The sequence below is a fragment of the Somniosus microcephalus genome, chromosome 5, assembly GCF_052327205.1.
Source record: "Somniosus microcephalus isolate GS21.2 chromosome 5, FLI_Smic_1.0, whole genome shotgun sequence".
Classification (NCBI taxonomy): Eukaryota; Metazoa; Chordata; class Chondrichthyes; order Squaliformes; family Somniosidae; genus Somniosus; species Somniosus microcephalus.
In genome coordinates this window covers 181,774,798-181,798,753 of record NC_140991.1, presented here as the reverse complement: position 1 = coordinate 181,798,753, position 23,956 = coordinate 181,774,798, and the positions used below count along the sequence as shown (strand labels likewise).

At 45.6% G+C, this 23,956-nt stretch overlaps 1 protein-coding gene across 2 annotated transcripts in view; it reads right to left on the bottom strand.

Moving 5' to 3' along the window:
* Positions 1–23,956, bottom strand: part of gpnmb (glycoprotein (transmembrane) nmb) — an 86,701-nt gene that overhangs the window by 43,123 nt on the left and 19,622 nt on the right. For both annotated transcript variants that reach the window (XM_085988465.1, XM_085988464.1), the window contains exons 3-8: positions 21,915–22,058; positions 15,060–15,233; positions 14,818–14,982; positions 8,746–9,138; positions 1,270–1,395; positions 525–627 (exon numbers count right to left, since the gene is read on the bottom strand). In XM_085988465.1, the coding sequence (XP_085844591.1) occupies positions 525–627; positions 1,270–1,395; positions 8,746–9,138; positions 14,818–14,982; positions 15,060–15,233; positions 21,915–22,058 (1,105 nt within the window). The remainder of the gene's footprint in view (positions 1–524; positions 628–1,269; positions 1,396–8,745; positions 9,139–14,817; positions 14,983–15,059; positions 15,234–21,914; positions 22,059–23,956) is intronic.

Here is a 23,956-nt window from a genome sequence, read left to right as displayed (position 1 = left end):
TGTGGTCAGGACTCGGACATCTCCCGGGATCGAACCCCACCCCCCACACTCCCACTAGCAGCTGCAGGCTTCCTACCTGCTCCTGCTGCTTGCTCCGGAGTGCTCCCCGCCCGACTGGGAGCCAAGCCTGTCAATCAGGTTGGCTTCCAGATGGGGATCCTGTTAAAAAAAAATACGCACACGGTGGAAAGCAAAAGCAGCCAAAAAATGCAAAAGCAACTTGCCATTGAGTCCATGTTCTCAAATGAAGCCATTTAGGACTGAGATGAAGTGAAATTTCTTCACTCAGATGGTTGTGAATCTTTGGAATTCTATACCCCAGAGGGCTGTGGATGCCATTGAGTGTATTCAAGACTAAGATCAATAGATTTTTGGGCACTAAGGGAATCCAGGGATATGGGGATAGGACAGGAAAGTGGAATTGATGTAGATGATGATCTTATTGAATGGTGGAGCAGGTTCTAGAGGCCGTATGGTCTATTCCTGCTCCTTTTTCCTATGTTCTTATAAAGCAAGCACCTTACCTGCCCTTACACGTGACAACAAAATCCACCATGGAGTTCTGTTGAAGTTCTGTGGAGATCTGAACACTGGTCATCTCTACAATGTTGACTCCAACAATTCCATCTGACAAGAAAGAACAATTAAACATTTCATGCTTGTACTAATTTTAACACTTGAGATATTTATACCCTTGAGTTATGTATTTGTTATTAATTTGCTGATTCAGCTGTGGCACAGTGCCTCTCATTGATACATAGGATTACATAGGATATACGGCACAGAAACAGGCCATTCGGCCCAACCAGTCCATGCCGGTGTTTAAGCTCAACTCGAGCCTCCTCCAGTCTTTCCTCATCTAACTCTATCAGCATAACCCTCTCTTCCCTTCTCCCTCATATGCTTGTCTAGCTTCCCCTTAAATGCATCTATTCATCGCTTCAACCACTCCCTGTGGTAGCAAGTTCCACATTCTCACCACTCTTTGGGTAAAGTGTCTTCTGAATTCCCTATTGGATTTCTTGGTGACTCTCTTATATTGATGGCCTCTAGTTATGCTAGACATTACAGATCTAAACTGAAATTGTGCATTCAGTTTCTTAGAACAGTGTCAAATTAGACAGGACAGGTTAAAGTAATTTAAGGTTATACATACCTATAACACTGGAAGATTTTATTGATTTCCCTGCTCAGAGCAAATTAGGGAGCTCATCCAGCTACTCAAATAGGACATTTGAACTCAACACAATTTTTGATAATATTACCTACCTACAACTGTGATGTTTGTTTCAAAGTAGCCATATCTGTAGAGGTTACAGTCTAAACCAAAGGCCTGTCTCTTCACCAGCTGCAGTGGACTGTTTGTACCATTGGTATTAACAATTGTTGAGAAATCTGGTGAGGAAATAAAAATTAGCATAAATGCTACATGTGAAGGGCAAGCATATTTTTAACATCATGGCTGCAGACAGATCTTGAGGGAGATTGTAACTCCTTCTGCCTGTAGGAAATAGGGCAGTAACAGAGTTTAAAATAGAGGTGTTGGACTTACAGCCCCGTTCCCACTCCGCCGCCAGTGTCCCCAGGACCTTACACTGGGCAGCCAACGCACCCACCTGAATTATGCGGAAGCCTCGTTAATCTTTGCAAATCGAGGTCCTATGACGTACACAGGACATCAATGGCATTTTAACGGCCTGTTTTTTTTTTATTCGTTCATGAGTTGTGGGCATTGCTGGCAAGGCCAGCATTATTGCCCATCCCTAATTGTCCTCGAGTAGGTGATGGTGAGCTGCCTTCTTGAACTGCTGTAGTCCATGTGGTGAATGTACTCCCAGAATGCTGTTACGAGTGAGTTCCAGGATTTTGACCCAGCAACGATAAAGGAATGGCGATATACTTCCAAGTCAGGACGGTATGTAACTTGGAGGGGAACTTATAGGTGATGGTGTTTCCATGTGCCTGCTGTCCTTGTCCTTCTAGGTGGTAGAGGCTGTGGGTTTGTGAGGTTCTGCCGAAGAAGCCTGCAGATGGTACACACTGCAGCCACAGTGCGTCAGTGGTGAAGGGAGTGAATGTTTAAGGTGGTGGATGGGGTGCCAATCAAGCGGGCTGCTATGTCCTGGATGGTGTAGAGCTTCTTGAGTGTTGTTGGAGCTTCACTCATCCAGGCAAGTGGAGAGTATTCCATCACACTCCTGACCTGTGCCTTGTAGGTGGTGGAAAGGCTTTGGGGAGTCAGGAAGTGAGACACTCGCCGCAGAATACCCAGCCTCTGACCTGCTCTTGTTGCCACAGTATTTATGTGGCTGGTCCAGTTAAGTTTCTGCTCAATGGTGACCCCCAGGATATTGATGGTGGGGGATTCAGCTATGGTAATGCCATTGAATGTCAAGGGGCAGTGGTTAGACGCTCGCTTGTTGGAGATAGTCATTGCCTGGCACTTGTGTGGCACGAATGTTACTTGCCACTTATCAGCCCAAGCCTGAATGTCATCCAGGTCCTTCTGCATGCAGGCATGGACTGCTTCATTATCTGAGGAGTTGCAAATAGCACTGAACACTGTGCAATCATCAGCACACATCCCCACTTCTGACCTTATGATGGAGGGAAGATCATTGATGAAGCAGCTGAAGATAGTTGTGCCTAGGACACTGCCCTGAGGAACTTCTGCAGCAATGTCCTGGGTGATGATAGATAGATAGATGATAGACCCCCAACCACCACAACCATCTCCCTTTGTGCTAGGTGTGACTCCAGCCAGTGGGGAGTTTTCCCCCCTGATTCCCATTGACTTCAGTTTTACTAGGGCTCCTTGATGCCACACTCGATCAAATGCTGCCTTGATGTCAAGGGTAGCCACTCTCACCTCACCGCTGGAATTCAGCTTTTTTGTCCATGTTTGGACCAAGACTGTAATGAGGTCTGGAGCCAAGTGGTCCTGGTGGAACCCAAACTGAGCATTGGTGAGCAGGTTATTGGTGAGTAAGTGCCGCTTGACAGCACATAAACGACACCTTCCATCACTTTGCTGATGATTGAGAGTAGACTAATGGGGTGGTAATTGGATGGATTGGATTTGTACTGCTTTTTGTGGACAGGACATACCTGGGCAGTTTATCACATTGTCGGATAGATGCCAGTGTTGTAGCTGTACTGGAACAACTTGGCACGGCTAATTCTGGAGCACCAGTCTTCAGCATGACAGCTGGAATGTTGTCAGGGCCCCATAGCCTTTGCTGTATCCAGTACGCTCAGCCATTTCTTGATGTCACCTGGAGTGAATCGAATTGGCTTCAGTGATGGTGGGGATCTTGGGAGGAGGCCGATATGGATCATCCACTTGGCACTTCTGGCTAAAGATGGTTGTAAACGCTTCAGCCTTGTCTTTTGCACTCACATACTGGGCTCCACCATCACTGAGGATGGAGATATTCATGAAGCCTCCTCCTCCCGTTAGTTGTTTAATGGTCCACCACCACTCATGACTGGATGTGGAAGCACTGAGCTTTGATCTGATCAGTTATTTGTGGGATCGCTTAGCTCTGTCTATAGCATGCTGCTTCTGCTGTTTAGCATGCATGTAGTCCAATGTTGCAGCTTCCCCAGGTTGGCACCTCATTTTTAAGTACACCTAGTTCTGCTCCTGGCATGCTCTTCTGCACTCCTTATTGAACCAGGGTTAGTCCCCTGGCTTGATGGTAAGGGTAGAGTGAGGGATATGCCGGGCGGTAGGTGGTAATCAGCAGCAGGTATTCCTTGCCCATGCTTGACCTGAAGCCATGAGACTTCATGGGGTCCAGAGTCAATGTTGAGTACTCCCAGGGCCACTCCCTCCCGACTGTATATCACTGTGCCGCCACCGCTGGTGGGTCTGTCCTGCCAGTGGGACAGGACATACCCAGGGATGGTGATGGAGGAGTTTGGGACATTGGCTGAAAGGTTTGATTCTGTGAGTATGACTATGTCAGGCTGTTGCTTGACTAGTCTGTGGGACAGCTCTTCCAATTTTGGCACAAGTGCCCAGATGTTTGTGAGGGGGACTTTGTAGGATCGACTGGGCTGGGTGTGCCAGTCATATCCGTAGCTGGTGCCGAGGTCAATACCGAGTGGTCCGTCTGGTTTTATTCTTATTATTGTTTTTCGTAGCGGTTTGTTACAACTGAGTGGCTTACTGGACCATTTCAGAGGGCAGTTAAGAGTCTGGAGTCACATATAGGCCAGACCAGGTAAGGACAGCAGATTTCCTTCCCTAAAGGACATTAGTGAACCAGATGGGTTTTTATGACAATCCAGTAGTTTCATGGTCACCATTACTGATACTAGCTTTTTATTCCAGATTTATTTAATTAACTGAATTTAACCTCCCCAGCTGCCGTGGTGGGATTTGAACTCACATCTCTGTATCATTAGTCCAGGCCTCTGGATTACTAGCCCAGTAACATAACCACTATGCTACTGTTCCCAGAGAGCCCGCTGTGGTTACTCTGCTTAATAAAACCTGGTGCTATAGCAGAAGAGGCAAGTGTTAAAATTATTTTGTGGGGCTAGATAGAGCAGTAATGCTTCTCTGGACTCCACAAGAATAATGTGGGCCACCGCTGCCCTGGGCTCCCACCGACCACCACAATTGTACACCCACTGCCCCCCCCCCCCCCATCCTGGACATAGCTTCCTGCTAACCAGGCCAGTCTCTGGGCTGCTGGGTATTGTGCCAGCCTGGAGCTGGTGAGCAGCAGTGGCATGCCCATTTGGTGCCAGCAGCTCTCTGGCAGCATGGTAATGAGGGCTCGCACTCAAAATGGACTGGACCTCCTGTGGAGACTATCAGGAGCTGGCTGGTGTGCTCCGCTGGTTGGTTGCCCTATAGTTAAAACCTAACCCCCATTTTACAAGTGAATGTCAAGCTGCATCTTTCTTAACTCCAACATTTGTGTAGGAACATAGGAATGTACCAGACCGGGAAAAATACATTGCACTCCATCTAGCGCAATTAAGAATTTATGTACTGTAGTTGATCTGATTACATATTGGATACTATTGCACAGACTAGCTCTTAGAATACAGCTTATAAACTCCTCCTCCTTTCCAACTCTGACCTTTCTGTAATTGGTCTCTGACACTGCTCTAATGAAACATAGAAGATAGGAGCAGGAGTAGGCCATTCGGCCCTTCGAGCCTGCTCCGCCATTCAATGTGATCGTGGCTGATCATCCAAATTCAGTACCCTGTCCCTGCCTTTTCCCCATATCCCTTGATCCCTTTAGCCTCAAGAAATATATCCAACTCTTTCTTGAATATATTTAATGAACTGTGGCCTCCACTGCCCTCTGTGGCAGAGAATTCCACAGGTTCACCACTCTCTGGGTGAAGAAATTCCTCCTCATTTCAGTCCTAAATGGCTTACCCCTTTTATCCTTAGACTATGACCCCTGGTTCTGGATTCCCCGGCCATCAGAAACATCCTTCCTGCATCTAGTCTGTCCAGACCTGACAGAATTTTATAGGTTTCGATGAGATCCCCTCAATCTTCTAAACTCCAGTGAGTATAAGCCCAATCGACACAATCTCTCCTCATACGTCATTCCTGCCATCCCAGGTATCAGCCTGGTGAATCTTCGCTGCACTCCCTCCATGGCAAGAACGTCCTTCCTCAGGTATGGTGACCAAAACTGCACACAATACTCAAGGTGCGGTCTCACCAAGGCCCTGTACAACTGTAGCAAGACATCCTTGTTCCTGTACTCGAACCCTCTTGCTACGAAGGCCAACATACCATTTGCCTTCTTAACCGCCTGCTGCACCTGCATGCTTACCTTCAGCGACTGGTACACAAGGACACCCAGGTCTCTTTGCACTTCCCCTTCTCCCAATCTATTGCCATTCAAATAATAATCTGCCTTCCTGTTTTTGCCACCAAAGTGGATAACCTCACATTTATCCACATTATAGTGCATTTGCCATGTTTCTGCCCAATCACCCAACCTGTCCAAATCGTACTGGAGTTTCCAGACATCCTCCTCGCAGCTTACCCTCCCACCCAGCTTTGTGTCATCTGCAAATTTGGAGATATTACATCCAATTCCCTCATCCAGATCATTAATATATATTGTGAACAGCTGGGGTCCTAGGACCGATCCTTGCGGTACCCCACTAGTCACTGCCTGCCACTCGGAAAACGACCCGTTTATTCCAACTCTTTGCTTTCTGTCCGCCAACCAGTTCTCTATCCAAGTCAATACCTTGCCCCCAATCCCATGTGCCTTAATTTTGCACGCTAATCTCTTATGTGGGACCTTATCGAAAGCCTTCTGAAAGTCCAAATACACCACATCCACTGGTTCTCCCTTATCTATTTTACCAGTTACATCCTCAAAAAATTCCAGTAGATTAGTCAAGCATGATTTACCTTTTGTAAATCCATGTTGACTTTGTCCGATCCTGTCACTGCTTTCCAAGTGCTCTGCTATTACATCTTTTACAAGCTCGATAGTGTACAACCTTCAGAAGCACGAGGTGTAATTTAATAAAACTGCACTCCTGGCGTGGGGCCTGGTCCACCAGAAGAGCATATTATGAATTTGGGTACTTGCCCCCCCCATAATTTTCTATTCATTAATTTTAATGGACAAAAATCATGCCGGGTGCATACCTACAGGTGAGGTTGGGTGCACGATTTCATTAAATTAGCCCTAGTGTCTCATGTTTCTCCTAAGCACTCAGCAGCCCTCTGCTCTGAACACTAACATTAACAGCTTCAGATATTAGCTATGTCCCCCATTTTCTTAAATCAGAGGGTGGTGGGAATGCATGATGGGTCCTTCAGCATCAGAGAGGAGGGAAGGTGAATTGGCAGTTCAGATTTAGACCTTTCACCTGCATCCAGATCTTCGGCCTGTCTTCTCTTTTTGGACCTGCTGTTTGCTTCCAGAATTTTCTGTTTTTATTTCATATTTCCAGCATTTGCAGTTCTTCTATTTCTTGTTTTCCTGCCCCTTTCATTTGTCTCCATTTTGGAGGGGTTTTATTGTGCATCTTTTCCAAGCCTGTTCACCACCTTTCCTGCCCTTTTGTTCTTTTAATTTCTTTCCATTGTCTGATTTAATTTTTATTACATTAGCCATCAATTTTCATCTTTTCAAAACATCTGTTTGCTTAGTCCTTTAACCCAGAGTTGGTCTGTAGACCAAGTGCAGCCCATGAGTGCCTTTAATTTGGTCTGCACTGCTCCTCCCAAGTCCAGTCTTCATGGGCTTGTGCACAAACCTGACTTCAGCACCTTTGGATTTCAGTTCTTTAAAATTCCTGGGTCTGAAGAACTGAAGGAAGATGCCCCCTGATTGCTCAAAATCCATTAGTAAGGAGGAGCCTTTTCTAGCGCAGGAACTTTAAAGGGTTAAAGCTTCCAAGTTTTTAGGTTTTGGAGGCAGGGATGAATGTGGGAAGTGGGGCAGAGGGAAGAATGAAGAGGGCCTTGCTTTTGTGTACATGAGCAAATGTTGCTTTGTGTGGATAGGGGTTTCACTTCTGGGGGTCTCAATTTTGTCACGGGGGCTTTTGCTTTTTGTGTATATAGAGCCTTGCTTTACATAGAATTACATAGAATATACACAACACAGAAACAGGCCATTCGGCCCAACTGGTCTATGCCAGTGTTTATGCTTCATCTGAGCCTCCTCCCACCCTACTTCATCTAACACTATCAATATATCCTTTTATTCCTTTCTCCTTCATGTGGCTTCCCTTTAAATGCATCTATGCTATTCGCCTCAACTACTCCTTGTAATATTGAGTTCCACATTCTACCCACTTCCTGGGTAAAGAAGTTTCACCTGAATTCACTATTGGATTTATTAGTGATTATCTTATATTTATGTCCCCTGGTATTGGTCTCCCCACAAGTTGAAACATTTTCTTCATGTATACCCTATCAAATGCTTTCATAACCGTAAAGACCTCTATCAGGGCACCCCTTAGCTTTCTCTTTAGTGTGTGCATGGGGGTTTGCATTATGTGGCCAACTCACATGTATCTGGCCATAGCTCCAAAAGGTTGAATATCCTTAATTTAACTCATTAACATTTCCTGTTAGCTTACCATTATAAATTCTTATGTCCACATTTATAATAGAAACTGCCTATGTAAACCTGTCATGTTGTAATTACACTCTCCTGCCAGTGGTGGTGCTGCAGTGCCTCTACAAGTGACAAGTTTACATAGGCAGTTTCCATTATAAATGTGGACAGAGGAATTGATAACAGAAACATAAAAAATAAGGACAGAATACATGACTTTAAAATGAGGACAGAATTAAATCTGCGTGCCCGGTTCCAATTATCTCCCATCGTCTAACCTTGCTTTACCTGAAGACTACGCTTGGTCTTGACTTCCCATGTGCAATACTGTTGGAAATCAAGATAGATAAGTACATGCAAGTATCATAAGTATGTGAGAACATTTGAAATTTTCAGACATTGGGGTGAATTTCCCATTTGTCCGGCATAACTTTGCCAGAAGAGCTGCAGAAATGCAGGAGAAATGACGTTAATGCCATTTACACTGTTTTTCCAGGATTTCTGTGGGCCAGCAGGAGAACCCCTACAGAAATTCACCCCCTTTAACTGGTACCTAGGAAGTTAGATCAAATTTTAACTCTGAATTCCAAAGAATTTTATTACAAGTTTGTTTACACTATTCCATTTTGGTATTACATTGATTATTCTAAGAAAATAAATCACAACTTACCAGTTGTAGGGTTTGGATAGGTAGCAGGGCTCCGCTCCGTCGTAGGGCTCCGCTCCGTCGTAGGGCTCAGCTCCGTCGTAGGGCTCCGCTCCGTCGTAGGGCTCAGCGTGGTTGGTATAATAGAGCCACAGGAAACTGGTATGATTGCTTCAACTGTCAGCTTAGGACTGAAATTCCCTCTCGTAGTATAGTTGTGAATAGCAATTGGACTTTTTGATAAAGACTCATGTCCATCACCAAATTTCCAACTGTAGGATATGGCAGCATTTTTCAGATAATTGCTGGGATCATGAATTTTAACATCAAAGATGACATTTAAGTCTTTTATATAGACATTAGCAGTGGTATTGCGATTGTTTTTTTGTGAAATGTGCACATAAGTTGGAATACGATCTGAAAAATAACAGAAAATATATTACAGATAAGCCACTTATCCATTGCAAATTTAAGATTCATCAGAATATTTGTTTTGTGACAATTAACAATATCTAGAAAGGAGATTCCAGTAGGCTATGCACAATGTTTTTAACTGCCAATTTCCTGCCCTTTTAGCCTCGTCAATGGTTTTAATGGGTTAAAATGCCTCGTGAGGCTCCCCAAAAGCTATCAGAATTTTTGTCCAGTTATTGCAACACTCTCCTTTAATTGTCCCTCTTCCTTTAATTTCATTTACGTGCAATTTTCCGCTCACCTTTAGGGGGTAATTTTAATATTGTGCATTAGTGTAAAATGGGTGATAGTGAATCGACAACCTATTTTACATCTGTCCCAATTTTTATTACCATTGACTTCAGTGGAAAGGAAAGCTCAGCAAGGTGTAAAACACACAGCTGATTCGCTACCATCTGTGTTGCGGCTCTGCCGAAGTTAAATTTTATCCTCCTGAGGTGTCTGTTAACATCATTTTGTATAAGTGTTATGGAGTTTCCTGGCAATTGTTTGAGTAAAGTACTTCTGTCTCACAGATTAAGGAAAGTGTGCATTTCAAAAAATGTTATGGATATAAGAATCTGACACTTTAGATGGACCAGTTTTTTACCATTTGACCTAACTGTAACAGATGCAGAGGCAAGGCACGACTCCACAAATAAATATGCCTACATAATTCTGAGAGATTGTAATTTCTATTCTCCTTTCAAGAAGAATGTGTCTACGTTTTCCTGAAATATTGGCATAGAAAGTCAATCAAAGGAACTCAGCCATTTGGTTTATCTGTTCAAAGCTTTCAGGACATGTTCAAAGCTATTTTATTGACCCTGAATTTGCAGTCGGCGACGAAGCTAAGGAGTACGCCGCTGTCATCTGTAGGAAAGCCGCACTTACCTGGTGCGAACCCCACTTTGAGAACTTGCACTGTTTCGCTGCGGAGTGGTGCGCAGCGTAGTGGGCCACGGATCCCAGGAGCGCACCGTTGTGCGTAAGCGTACCTGGGATCATGTGGGGCAGTGCTCCTTTCACCTCCTGACTCTTACTCAATCAGAAAACAGAGGAGATTTCTATTGTTTGTGGTTGTAGCAAACAACGATGCCGAGACCTAGTGTGGTGGCTGGGTATCGACAGGGAAATCGAGGCCCTGGTCAAGGACTGTGCAGACTGGCCACCAAGCTCCTCCACCCCTGCAACCCCTTGCCTGGCCCTCTCAGCCCTGGGAGCACCTGCAGCTGGACGTCTGCGGGGAGATCCATGGTGTCCCCCACCATCAACGGTTCCTAGTGGTGACCTATGACCTGCACTCAAAATGGCCAGAGGTCACTGCCGTGGGCTCCGTCACCTCTCGGGTCATCATCGATATCCTTGAGTCCCTCTTCTCCCGCTGGGGGCATCCAAAGGCCATCACTACAGACAATGGCCCCCAAATGGTCTCTTCGGAACTCTCCTCTTACCTTGAGAACAAGGGCATCCGTCACATACGCACAGCGTACTACCACCCCGAGTCAAATGGGGGGGGGTGGAGCGTTTTAACTAGACACTGAAAAATGGCCTCAGAGCACACCTATCCCAGGGGTGTGCATTTGACAAGGCCCTCCTCCACACACTGCTGCACTACAGAGCCTCCCAGCATGCCACTACAGGGGTCTCACCCGCATCCCTCATGCTAGGCCGTGAGCTCATGCTGCCCCTTGGCAGGCTCTGCCCCTCGCTAGCTCAGAGCCCTGCTCCACGGGCTCAAGCCACAGTCGCTAGACAGCAGGAGAAGATGAAACTCCGCTTCGACCAGTCGAAGAGGGCCAAGGCGCCCAACATCTCAGTCTCCGATTGGGTCAGAGTCCGCAGGCCTCACCCCAACAATAAGATGGCCTCATTCTGGTCCTCCCCTCTCCAAATCAGCCGCCAACTTGGACCAGCCACTTTCTGCCTCACTGACGGCTCTCGGTGGCATGCCAGCCGCCTTCGGAAGGTGCCAGCACCTCCTGATGCGGGATTATACAGACCTAATCCCCAAGCCTTACCCCCAGAGTGGCGGGATGCACATGTGGCTCAGCCAGCCAACCCTCAAGCAGATATTGCTCCTCACCAGTCCCCACTTCGGCCTGCTCTTCACCAGTCCGCACCTCGGCCTGTCCGTACATGTTCTCGCCCTGGCCACCTACAGGACTTTGTCACTACATTTCATGTTTGAAATTCTGTGAGGGGGGAGGAAATGTTATGTCTGACATTGGTGATAGGTACTCGATTGCCTTGGCCTGAGCACATGGAGTTTGAGAGTGCTGTTATCGTTGTATTGTGTCTGACATTGGACATAGGTATTCGATTGCTTTTGCCCGAGAGTGTGTTTGGATCAGCCATTAAAAGCAACATGAACTGAGCTCTGCATACGGCCTCTGGATTATCTTTGCAAACGCAACATGTAGATGTTCCCAGTTTTTTGTGTAGTATTCACTTGTAAAGACCCACTATAAAGAGGATGTTATTGGTATTTAAATATTTAACTTACATAAAACAAAAGCGAAACAAATTTATTTCTGCACTTGCAAGCCAGGTAATCAAATGCCAAAAACGTTGAATTTTCCTATTCCGTTAAAACTGGAAACTATGAAAGGATTGTTAAAATAAAGCTATGTGAACAGTGACAGATTTATACCATGTTGGATTCATAAGTTTATACAGGAAACTTTGGTTTATCCGGAAGTTGTATGTCCGGAAACCTCAATCTAACGGCAGAAATCAGCAGCCGTTTTGGTTAGGTTTTTTTTCTTCTCCTAGCATTTTTTTTTTTTTTTATAAACAGTCAGGCTCTGGAAAGCGTCTCTGTAGCTTAGCAACAGCTTCAGAGACGCTTCCAAGGTACGGGTCGAGTGTTTACAAGCTGTTGCTAAGCAACAGTGTTTGTTGTCAGATACGGAGATGAAAACCTCCTTTTCCTTCAACATTAGCGCTGGTCTATCCGGAAGTTTTGATAGATCGGCAGCAGCTCGGTCCTGTTGGTGCCGGATATCGCGAAGTTTCCTGTATCCTGATGAATATTTCAAATAATGTACAGTATTAGTATAATGGAAAAGGTGGCAGTTTAAAAAATAAATCGATAAAAGATAAGCGAACTTGCCAATGGTAAGGTTATTCAGAGTCAGCATTGCATCTTAATGCTTATTCTAGTGGGTTTTGACAAAAAAAGGCGAGATAAACTGAGACGGCATAGTTAATTTAATTTCAAGATAATTAATACCTATACAATTTTCTCATTCCCCCCTCCCCTTACGCTGTGCAGACAGGCTCCTGCGCTTGTTTGCACCAGCTGTAAAAAAAATTCCAGCATAATTAATGTGCAGTAGGTGGGCAATTAGCCCAACTTTTCACCAGCATGTTGATTTCAATGGGTAGGTGAAATGTGCAGCAAAGCTGATGTGAAGTCAGAACTTGACAGATCGCAAGTTTGGGATTTAGCAGAAATCCCGAACTTGCAACCCCAACTTCAGGGCCACTATTTAGACTAATTTCAACTTTTCATTACTACTTTCTTCTGTAAACAATTCTCTGTAAATAAACTTGTTTGGTAGTTTAGTCTGTTACAAAAGTATCTGGTGTAACTGATATTAATCTTCTGAAGTGATGTAGGTGCACAGTGTAAATCCTAAAACCAGCAAATGCAGAGACAACTAGCCTATTGTTTCCCAAGGGCATGCTATCCCAGATTATTTTGCACACAAGGGGCTGCGCTTTCAACTTTGGTGGGGGCATAAAACAGGTGAGTTCAGATTAGTCACCTGTTATACATCAATGGAAAGGAAAATCAGGCAGGGTGCATGATGGGCGGCTGATCTGATCTCGCCCATTTTACGTCCCATCGAAGTTGAAAGTTCCGGCGAAGGTCTCACCTCAGTTCATAAGTAGTGCAAGCTTGCCTATGAGAGCTGCCTTTCGATTGGGTATAACAAAACTTGTGGACAAACTCTAATTGTAACAGCTATCCACTGTGATGTCGTCCAACAGAACATTCATGAAGACACCAAGGAGCCCTAGCAAAACTGAAGTCAATGGAGTCAAAGGAAAAGCCCTCCAATTCTTTAAGTCATACTTGATGCAAAGAAATGTGGTCATGGTTGTCAGAGGCCAGTCATCACAGCAGGATGTCCTCAGGGAAGTATCCTTGGCCCAACCATCTTCAGTTGCTTCATTAGTAACCTTCCCTTCATCATAAGGTTGGGAGTTGGGCTGATCACTGATGATTCCACAGTGTTCAGCTCCATTCACAACTCCTCTGATAATGAAGCAGTCCATGCCAGTCTACAAGAAGATCTGGGTAATATCCAAACTTGGACTGGCAAGAGGAAGGTAACATTTGCACCATTCAAGTGCCAGATAATGACCATCTCCAACAAGAGAAAGCCCAGCCACCTCCCCTTGACCTTCAATGGCACCATCCTTGCACAGTCCTCCCCCCATCAATATTCTGGGGACACTATTAATCAGAAGCTGAACTGGAGCAACCATATCAATACCGTAGCTACAAGAACAGAACAGAAGTTGAGTACTCTGATGAGTGGCTCACTTTCTGACCCCTCAGAACCTCTTCACCATCTACAAGGATCACTGCCTGCCTAGATGGTTGTAGCCACAACAGCACTCGGGAAGCCTGGCACCATCCAGGAAAAAGCAGTTAACTTGATTGGTGCCCCTGCCACTGGACTCAGTATCTAACCCTTTCACCATCTGTATACTGTGGTTGTAGTATGAACAATCTATAGGATGCACTGCAGTAACTCTCCAAAATTACTTCAACACCACCTCCCTATCCTGTGATCTCTACCATCAAGAAGAACAAGAGCAGCAATGTTGTGAGACACCATCACCTCCAAGTTCTGCTCCTGGCAGCATCCTGACTTGGTTATATATTACTGCTCTTTCATTGTTGTTGGGTCAGAATCCTGGAATTCCCTACCTAACACCAGTGGGGGAGCACCATTACCACAAGGACTGCAGCAGTTCAAGGAGAAGGCTCACCACCATCTTCTCAGGGCAACTAGGGTGGACAATAAATGCAGTCCTGCCACCATCACCAACATCCCGAGAACAAATAATAAAAAGATGAAATGAAGAATATAACAACAACCTGCCTCTCTTGGCCCAAATGTGGATCAGATCATTGTGTTGGCCAGATCTGGGCTTTGGCTTCCAAACATGGCTGGATGGGGATTGTAAAGTATTGATAGGAAGAGTTTTCCTTTGAGAAAGAAGACAGAAGAGAAGAGAGAGGGGAGAGAGAGAGGAGAGAGAGAGAGAGAGAGAGAGAGGTTCTATGAGTCTCGCATCTACCATTACATAGATCTTGGAGCTGGAATATACACCCTGGATAAAATGTAGGATTTGGCCCTGTACTCCCATAGTTTCCAGCTTCTTCATGATGGTCACATGAGGCCATAGATCAAAAGCCTTACAAAAATCAGTGCAAGAAATGTAAGTAGGTCCTCTCGAATCTTCAACGCTCCACAATCTCGTATAAAACTACAACTTGTTCTATACATTCCTCATAAGAATGACCTCCAACCTGTTCCTATTTTTGTTAGGTAACCAAAAAGTCTGAAACTATTGAACAATGGATAGATTAGCCTAAACATATTGGTATCACAATCTCACCTGTAACAGTGTATGGGCCACTTGCTGTTGCAATTGGGATGTATTTTTTTTTATGATAATCTCTTCGGTAGACAGACACCTCCATCATATGGTCACCAAGTGTGATGTTAGTTGTATTGATAGAGAGAGTCATACTGGAGCGTCCAGTATTTTGATAGTATTGGCCTAAATTTGAAACAGATTGGTTAAGAGAGTTTTTAAGGGGAACTCTTGACATTTGAAGGAAATGTTATTGTACCAACCTTGTGTGTGCCAAATATAAACAAAGTTCTTATGCCTCCAGTCCATCTGTCTGGGAAAAGGACGACCATCTGGGAAGACATTACATTTGGAAAACTTGGTGCAATTAAACCAACCATAGTCATCAATCCAGGAAGTCCAGTCATACACATACTGACCAGGAAAGAATGAGGATGCTGGAAAATAAATACCAGTGTTAGTGACTTATACAATTCATGTTAGAGTCAGATTTAGAAATTTGCATACACCTTCCACTAAAACAGAATGTGACCCACTGCGTAGTCCACAAGTGACAGAAACGTTATGAATGGGCACAAATTAACATTTTTCATTCATAGATGACATTACAACAAAATGCATGCTTGAGGTCCTAAAAGTTTCATTGTAACAGGTCATAAACATAGGAGTAATGGAGGGATTAGAAGGGTGTTTTATACATTGGAATTATATTGTACCTTTGGTGAGTAACTTAATATTCTACTATAATTGCCAATCTCCATATTTAAATAAAAGTATGCTAAACTGGAGGTTGCCATTGATGATTACAACATACTCCAAAATAGGTCTATTATATTATTCCTAGGGGGGAAAAATTCGGTGGCACCTCCTTTGGGACGCTAACATCACTGAGGCGTTAGTTTTAGCGCCCTGAAAAAGTTAGCACCCTTGCGCCGTAAATTCAGTATTAGTGCCCCAAGCAGGAGGTGGGGGGCTACTGGAAGCGCTCCCCCTCCTTCTTGGGGCACCACCAGTGAATTTTGCAGCGCTATGTGCAACAGTGTCATGCGCATCGGCACGTAGTGCCATGTAATTGCAGGCCTCCCTCCCCTGATTAAAGGGGAGGGGCGTAGCACTGCGCGCACCGGGGCCCTGCTGGACCACTGGGGAGCGGGGTGCCGGGAAAACAGCCTCAAGAGGAGTGCTGGACTGAGCGATCGCGGCTGGCACCTCGAAGAAAAAAGGGGAAGGGGGCAGGCGCTGGCAGTTGGCCCCAAAAAAATGGCCGCCTGACACCTGCCCTCTAAGTAGCGCTGCCGTGGCTGCAAAAACGCCACCCTGACCCTGTCAGACATATCGTTCAGCGATAGGTCAGGGGGCATAACCCAAAGTGGCAGCCGGGGCGTGAGCAGGGCACTGCACACGGCGATGACATCATCGCTGGTGGCGCAACTCTACGGGGTGCTACCGGCTAATGTCGCCACTAACCTCCTACTGAATTTCACGGGAGGAGTTAGCAGCACCGCGCCCAGGCACTTGGGGCTTTGTGCCCCATTAACATCCCCCGGGGGTGCTAACGGGAGGCGCAAAGCAACCCAATTTTTCCCCTCTAGGTATCTTACACCTAATTAATCAACGATGTGGACACAGCCATCTCAAATGATATAAAGATGACCTGCAAAATTGTACGATGTTGTCTTCTCCTGACACACATACAGTTTCTCACCTTACTACCTGCAGGCTCATCTTCATCTTTCAAAAAAGATGGATATGCCTCTGGATGGAGCTCTCCTACTTCTGAAGAGCCAATCAGGTCTTCCAATCTCAGGTGTGACTAAGATCTTATTTGCCAACATAGGAGGTGCCACAATTGTCTGATTCATGGATCCATGCTGCCACTGCCATTAGAACTGAATGGCGAGCCACTACAAAAACTCATCAAATTGCCTGAAAAGGGCGATGACAGCTGTTGTCATAAGATCAAGGAGCTTCTCAAGGTGTCCTGATCAATGGGTCCTCATGGGACAACCTATTCCTGCAATTGTGGGGGTTATTTATGTCAATTGTTGATAACCAAAATTTCCCAGTAAGTTTCAGCATTATGACAACATTTTTCATCACTTCCAATGTATAAGCAGTTGCTTCAACCAGGGTCATGGCCTGCCTTCAACCAATGTTAATCCTGTTGTGCATTGGCTGACAATATAAATGTCTTAGTCACATGTCTGTTACTGGGATCACTTGATGTCCAACTTGCTGATGAATCATTCAATTTGTCCATCTTGGGGAAAGATATCTCATTAATTATTTGTAACAAAATCACAAATGTGAGTACAAAGAATGTATTTATAATTATGTTACAAATAATTACATTTTCCTTCTTTGTGACTTGAGGAGATAGCTAAGGACATTGAAACCTTCTGCCCCAGTTCAAGTTGATGCAGTGCATTGCTTAGCCAGTGTATCAGGGTCACTCTCATAATGATCCTGGCATCCAGCTGATTACTAGATATGCAGTTGAAAGAATGCTCCTTTAAGAGTGAGGCACCTTTGTAAAACCCACCCTACTGAGTAACAATGCCTATTTTGACTACCTTCTGATGTTACACAATTTACAGTGATTCCTGCAGGTGGACCTTGTCTCTTATGATCAGGAAACTATGGCCCAGATTTTGCTGGAGCGGGGCATCTTGTGGCATGCCCTGTTGTTAGGCTTGTTCGTGCACATTTAGGTTTTTAAAAATTTTTGGCCACCAAGTTGCGGGAAGTGTGAGCTGTTTACGGTGCCACGCGGGCAACAGGGCATTTGGGACCTTAATGAATAGTGGGACAAACTGTGTATCTCCTCAACCAATGGGATTTAAGGATTGAGAAATAAACAGCACACGGACTGAGAAAGAGGGTGAATTAGAGTGGGTGAATTCAATGTCAAATCAAGTACAGAAAGAGAAATAAAGAGAGGGAAAGAAAGACTGGGTTAAGAGAGAGAGAGAAGATACAGAAAGGAAAAGAAAGAAAAAATTGTAATTTAAAATTTGTCATTTTTAAAATCTCCTAAAACAATTCACAACCTGAAGGAATAAGACTCCACACTTACAATTGTTCACTTTCTGGGCCAGGGAGGTTGGTTGACAATCATTAACAATTATCACATCGTTAAGGGTATTTATATTGTTATAAATTACTAGACTTCATTTTCTGTGAAGAGTTTAATGAGAAATTAACATGCAAATGCAGCAATTTCATGAAAGTCTCTGAGAGGTTAAGCGCAAGAAGCCATTTTCGCGAAGCTAACAGCAGAGTGACGCAAATGATCAAGCAACTTGTGGTGATTTGCAATTCACAGGGTATCTCTTCCTCACCACAAGTTGCTGGCCAATTTGCACATAGATAATGGCATGCTTGTTCACACACTTACTTTTTCTGCAAAACTTGGGCGTATATCATTTTAATAATCTGTCCTAGGATTAACTAGTACCCTGCTTGCAGTAATGTTTACTGGACGCTCCCAAATACTCACTTTGGAATTCCAGATATTAAATCTAACACATTAAAACAACCTATACATTTATTTACAATTAAATAGGGATAAGAAACAAAAGTTTCAGCAAATAATAAAAGTACAATACAAAACATGCATACAATGAAGAATGTGCACAATGAGTGAATTACCCTTTTTGGGTGGAAAATAAACCGTCTCTACATTTGAAAGGTTTTACAGGGTAACTTTAACCTAACTTGCCAGGCAGAAAACCCACGGGATCGGGATCGAACAGAATGCCAGTTCAATGATGATTACAACAATTGACTTCAATGTAGAGTAAAATTGGGCGGGGTGTAAAACAAGCATTGCACCTGATCCTGTCAGTTTCCTCACGGGCAGATTAGGTTAAAATTGCTCCATAATGACACGGCTATTTCAATCAGTTTTGTAAAACTTTCTGTAACAGTATTGTGCCACCTCTCCCCCAAATAGGAAATTCAAAGTGAATCCTCTTCTGAATTAATCACCAAAACTTCAGAAGAACTCTGGGACTGTTTGAAAATTTAGCTTTTAACTACTTAATTCTTTTGACATCAGATTTTCAGACAGACGTAAACAATTATTACATTCATGTTTATAATTAACAATGCAATATACAAAATAGTGAACTATGCAAGCATGGAAGTCAACAGGAATTATAATATATGTATATGCATTTTTGACTGATGATCCACATGTTTCCAGACAAATGAGTTTGTTATCTAAGTGTAACAATAAATCAACAATAGACAATCAGCTACTTCAGATTACAGAAAACTTTTGCTGATGTGTGAAAAATGATTATTTACATATGAATAGAAGGGCGAGAAAAGCCTATTATGCCCATCAGTGCCCACTCTAATAAATAGAGGATGTCGCCTCATTCACCAACCGCCTTAAATCACAACTAATGCTAAATCCTGGGGAAAACAAATAAATTAGGGGTAAAAAGGCTGTGGTCAATTTCATGAAAAACGCAAATTCCTCCTTGGCTCCCTAAGACAAGTAGCAAACTCCAGGAGTCTATGGTTATCCACAAGGCGTCACTTAACTAAACCACATAGCCCCCACCCCCGATTCATTCCAACGTCCTTAAACTGAGCACTGAGCTCTTTCAACTGCCAGAACTCTGCTGAAACTTGACTTCCATCACCAACAGGACTATGCTGCTCTACTAACTGCACTTCAAGTCTTATGCTGTGGAATTCTTTTGTCAAATTGGTTTCCGATCTGGACTTCTCTGGACATCTAAATTATGTTTCGGCTTTGAACCACACTGGATTGCGCCACTACATTTCTGCACTGGACTACACTGTAAGACTTACCTGCTGTGTCTCTATCTCTGCTGCTAAAAGATTTTTTAACTTTAAAACTGCGTCTGTGTCTCTGCTGAACTGGTCCTACTGGTTTTTCAGCTCTGCTGGCTTCTAGCTCGCAGCTGCTGCTTCACTTGCTGTCCGGTGACTCGTTCTACTGGTTTTCAGCTTTGCTGGTTGCTGGCTGTCATTTTACTTTTTCTCCGCCGCTTTGATCTACGGTGACCTCCAACTTGCGTCAATTTCGCCATCATCTTTCTGCACAGCTACCGACTCTCATTCCTATGGCAACTACCTCCATCCTCGAACTCTCTACCCTTCAAATAGCTTCTGGACTTCACTCGCCTGCTTTGGACAGCAGTTCGTCGATGCCCCGTACCAGCCCCATCCTGTTAATGTCGGCTTTGTCCTTCCACGGGACCTCTGACTTTGACCGTGGTCTCCCTACTATTGTCCCCAACCTATTCCCTGCTACCAAGAAATATGTATCCCATTAATTACTACATTTAACCAGGCCTATGTAACCTGAGCTTTTCCCCTGTGTCCATTCGCATGTGCACTTTGGCTGCTGCTCCAGACCTGAGCCATTCAATACTTTTCCACTTTTTCTCCCCCCTTTTCCTTTTCTCTCTATCCCTCCCTGACTGCTCTCTCTGGTCATCATGCTTCCTTTCATCTCTCCTCTCTCGGATTCTCTACCCTCCCAAATCCCTCATTACTCTTCGACCTCCCTACTCTCCTGCTGCTGTCCCAGGCTTGACGGCCTCTTAGATAAGCCTACAGCTTCCATCTGTGCCTCTCTTGGCATCCTACAAAGGTCCCATTGAGGCACTCGTCACTGCCTCCTCACTAGCAGCAACCCCAACTGTCCTATACTACTCTCTCGCCAACCTTCCCGTCCAGCACGCCCGCTGGGGGCTAATCTTGCCAATCTCCTCCCTGTCCAATGCATCCCCCCCAGTGCTGACCCTGTGGATGCTGGCAGTGGGGCAGCCATCACCAACCCTCTCTACATCTCCTTCCACAATGTCTGTTCCCTTGTGAAGAAGGCCCTTGCCATCCATGAGCTTATCGTGGATGATTGCATCGACATCATGGCCTTGACGGAAACTTGGTTGAGAGGTAAGAACACCTTACCCTTAAAAGAAGCCTCCCCACCTGGCTATACCTTCCACCGCTTACCCCACTCAGACCGCCGTGGTGGCGGTGTGGCTCTCATCACCAAATCACACCTTGGTCTGTCCCTACCCCACACAAAAAGAACACAGACCACTGCCACCACCTCCACCTCCACCACCCCCCCACCTTGAACAACCCCCCCAACCACTGATCCCCACCCCCCAGCCCCACCCCCCCAGCCACCGATCCCCACCCCCCCAGCCCCACCCCCAAGCCACCAATCCCCACCCCCCCCAGCCACCGATCCCCACCCACCAGTCACCGATCCCCACCCCCCCAGCCACCGATCCCCACCCCCCCAACAGCCACCGATCCCCACCCCCCCAGCCACTGATCCCCAGCCACCGATCCCCACCCCCCCCATAGCCACTGATTCCCCCCTCAACCACTGATTTCCCCCTCAGCCACAGATCCCCACCCCCCCAGCCACCGATCCCCACCCCCCCTCAGCCACCGATCCCCACCCCCCCTCAGCCACCGATCCCCACCCCCCCTCAGCCACCGATCCCCACCCCCCCTCAGCCACCGATCCCCACCCCCCCCAGCCACCAATCCCCACCCCCCCCAGCCACCAATCCCCACCCCCTCAGCCACCGATCCCCAACCCCCTCAGCCACCGATCCCCACCCCCCCCAGCAACCGATCCCCACCCCCCCCCAGCCACTGATTCCCCCCCCCCCAACCCCAAGCCACCGATCACCTCCTCTAGCTAGTGATTTCACCCACCCCAAGCCACTGATACCCCCTTCCGCCACCCAGCCCGGTCTCCTACCCAAGGGCCGCTGTGATGCCAGCAGCGGCCTGATCTTCAAGGACACTTCGCCGGGTGAGCTGCCTCTTATTCTCTGCAGGTCGCCCGCTTCATGGAAGTGAGGCACAAGGCCCAATATCGGGGACACTCTGGGCCTCACTATTTAGGCAGAGGGATAACACCCGACACTCCATGTGTGGCCAAAAATGGGCGCGCCCCAATTTCTAGGCCACTAGCTTTCATGACACCCTTCTCAAATTATGCATAATAGTCCAATTAGATTGTGCAATGTGATTGAAGCCACTGAAATTGATCACTTGAGTTTTATTCTACATACTAGATACATTGCATATGCACATATAAAATTTACCATTTTTGCAGTTTAAATCATAAATGATGTCACCGTTATCATTCTCCTTTTGACATTTAGGTAATTTAAGCACCACATTAAAGGTTACATTTGCTCTAACCAGAGTAGGTCCATCATTGCCCAAGTGGGCCACGACTTTTCCTCCTGAAAGAGAAAACAGATGGATTGAAGAGAAAAAAAGATACATTTTGTATTCAATATAATATTTGCTCAGGCAGATGTGGTTCAGCTACAAAATAATTAGGTAGTGAAACTGTAAGAATGTGTTTATGAATTCACTATCAATAGTGAACAGAGGAAACCTTCTCACATAGCCTCGCAAGGAAAACAAACATTTTAGGATTAATTGTGAATATAATTAGCAATAAATTATTCTGCTTTATAACGTAAGAAACATTACCCACCCCCTGTTCAAAGATGGATAGAATTGCAAAATTAAGGGATTGGGACTGCAGGGTCAGAAGGTTCACTTCATCAGATCTTCTTCAAACCAAGTGGATTAATATACCAATGTAATTATTCTTGTATTTGAAGAATAACGATAAATATTTTAGGATATTAATGCTACTTTTGTGAACCTAAGAGCTCGGGGAAGAAATTGGTCATTGTTGGGGAAAATGGAACGAAATGACCAATTTTGCAAGGCTATGCCCCAAGGCTGCCCGAAAAATGTGCAACACCATTTTGGCCTTGGACGATTGTCAGGTGGCCCTGCATATGCTAATGGAGGGGGTGGCGGCGGTCTAATGATTGATATACGACCTCTCTGAAAAATTGGATTGGCTCGGGCCTGGCCACAACCAAAAAGGTAAGTTTTAATTTTTTTTAAATTCATGTGGAGCCAGGAGGAGCAGGGGTGCTCCTCCAATCTCCACAGCATTCCCGCAGACTGGTGCCAGCCACAATCGGTCCCTTCCCATTGTCCTCCCCCCGCCCTCCTCCACCCCCAGCACTTATCTGAGGGCTGCTGCCAGTGAGACAAGTGGCCTGAAATTCATCTGCTGAAATGGATGGCATGCCTGTGGAGGCATGACAGGTGCCTGCGGTTCATTTAAATTACTGAACTGAGGCCCAAGGCCCAAGGCCCAAGTTCAAGCCAGCCGCAGGCATCCTGGTTGAGGTCTCCCTGCCTGCATAACACTGATTCTGGGCCTGAAAATGGACCTAGATGAATTTCTACCCCATTATTTCCAAGCTACCGAACTAATCATAAAACCATCACAGAAGCTTTTTCCAATCATACCAATTCATAGCCAGAGAATCACCTGCAATGGCTTCTCTTCCTGCTCCTGCATCGTTACCTCTGGTGTCCCCCAAGGATCTATCCTTGGCCCCCTTCTATTTCTCATTTGCATGTTGCCCCTTGGCGACATCATCCGAAAACAGCGTCAATTTCCACATGTACGCTGACGACACCCAGCTCTACCTCACCATCACTTCTCTCAACCCCTCCAGGATCTCTATATTGTCAGACTGCTTGTCCGACATCCAGTTCTGGATGAGCAGAAATTTTCTCCAATTAAATATTGGGAAGACCGAAGCCATTGGGATCGATTTTAACTGAGCCGTGAGGCGGGCTTTAAAATCACTAAAACTGGCGGGCGGGACCCCTCCCCTCCCCCCGCCTGGTTCCCAACCCCGAGCTATTTTAACCCAGGCATGTCTGATGGTCCCGAATCAGTCCCGCCTCCAACAGGCGGGACTGGTCTTTAAAGCCCTTAATCAGCAATAATTGGCCTTTATAATGCCATTTTAACAGGCCCTTACATTTTTAACCCTTTTCCCATGTAAAACACGCCTGGCGGGGATCACGCCTGTGAAACCTGGCGTGAACACTGTTGGCTTGCTGACTATCAGCTGCAGGTCAACCATTAAAGAGGAGATTTCATCAGTCATCATTTGCAGGTGGCAGGACTTTGTTGTTTCAGGCCTGGGGCAACTTTTACCAGGCTTAACCACACCTGTGGAAGGTTGGAGCCTCACACACATCTCCAGTGTGAACTCCTGGGAAACCCCTCTCGCCACCCTCACTCAGCGCTTCC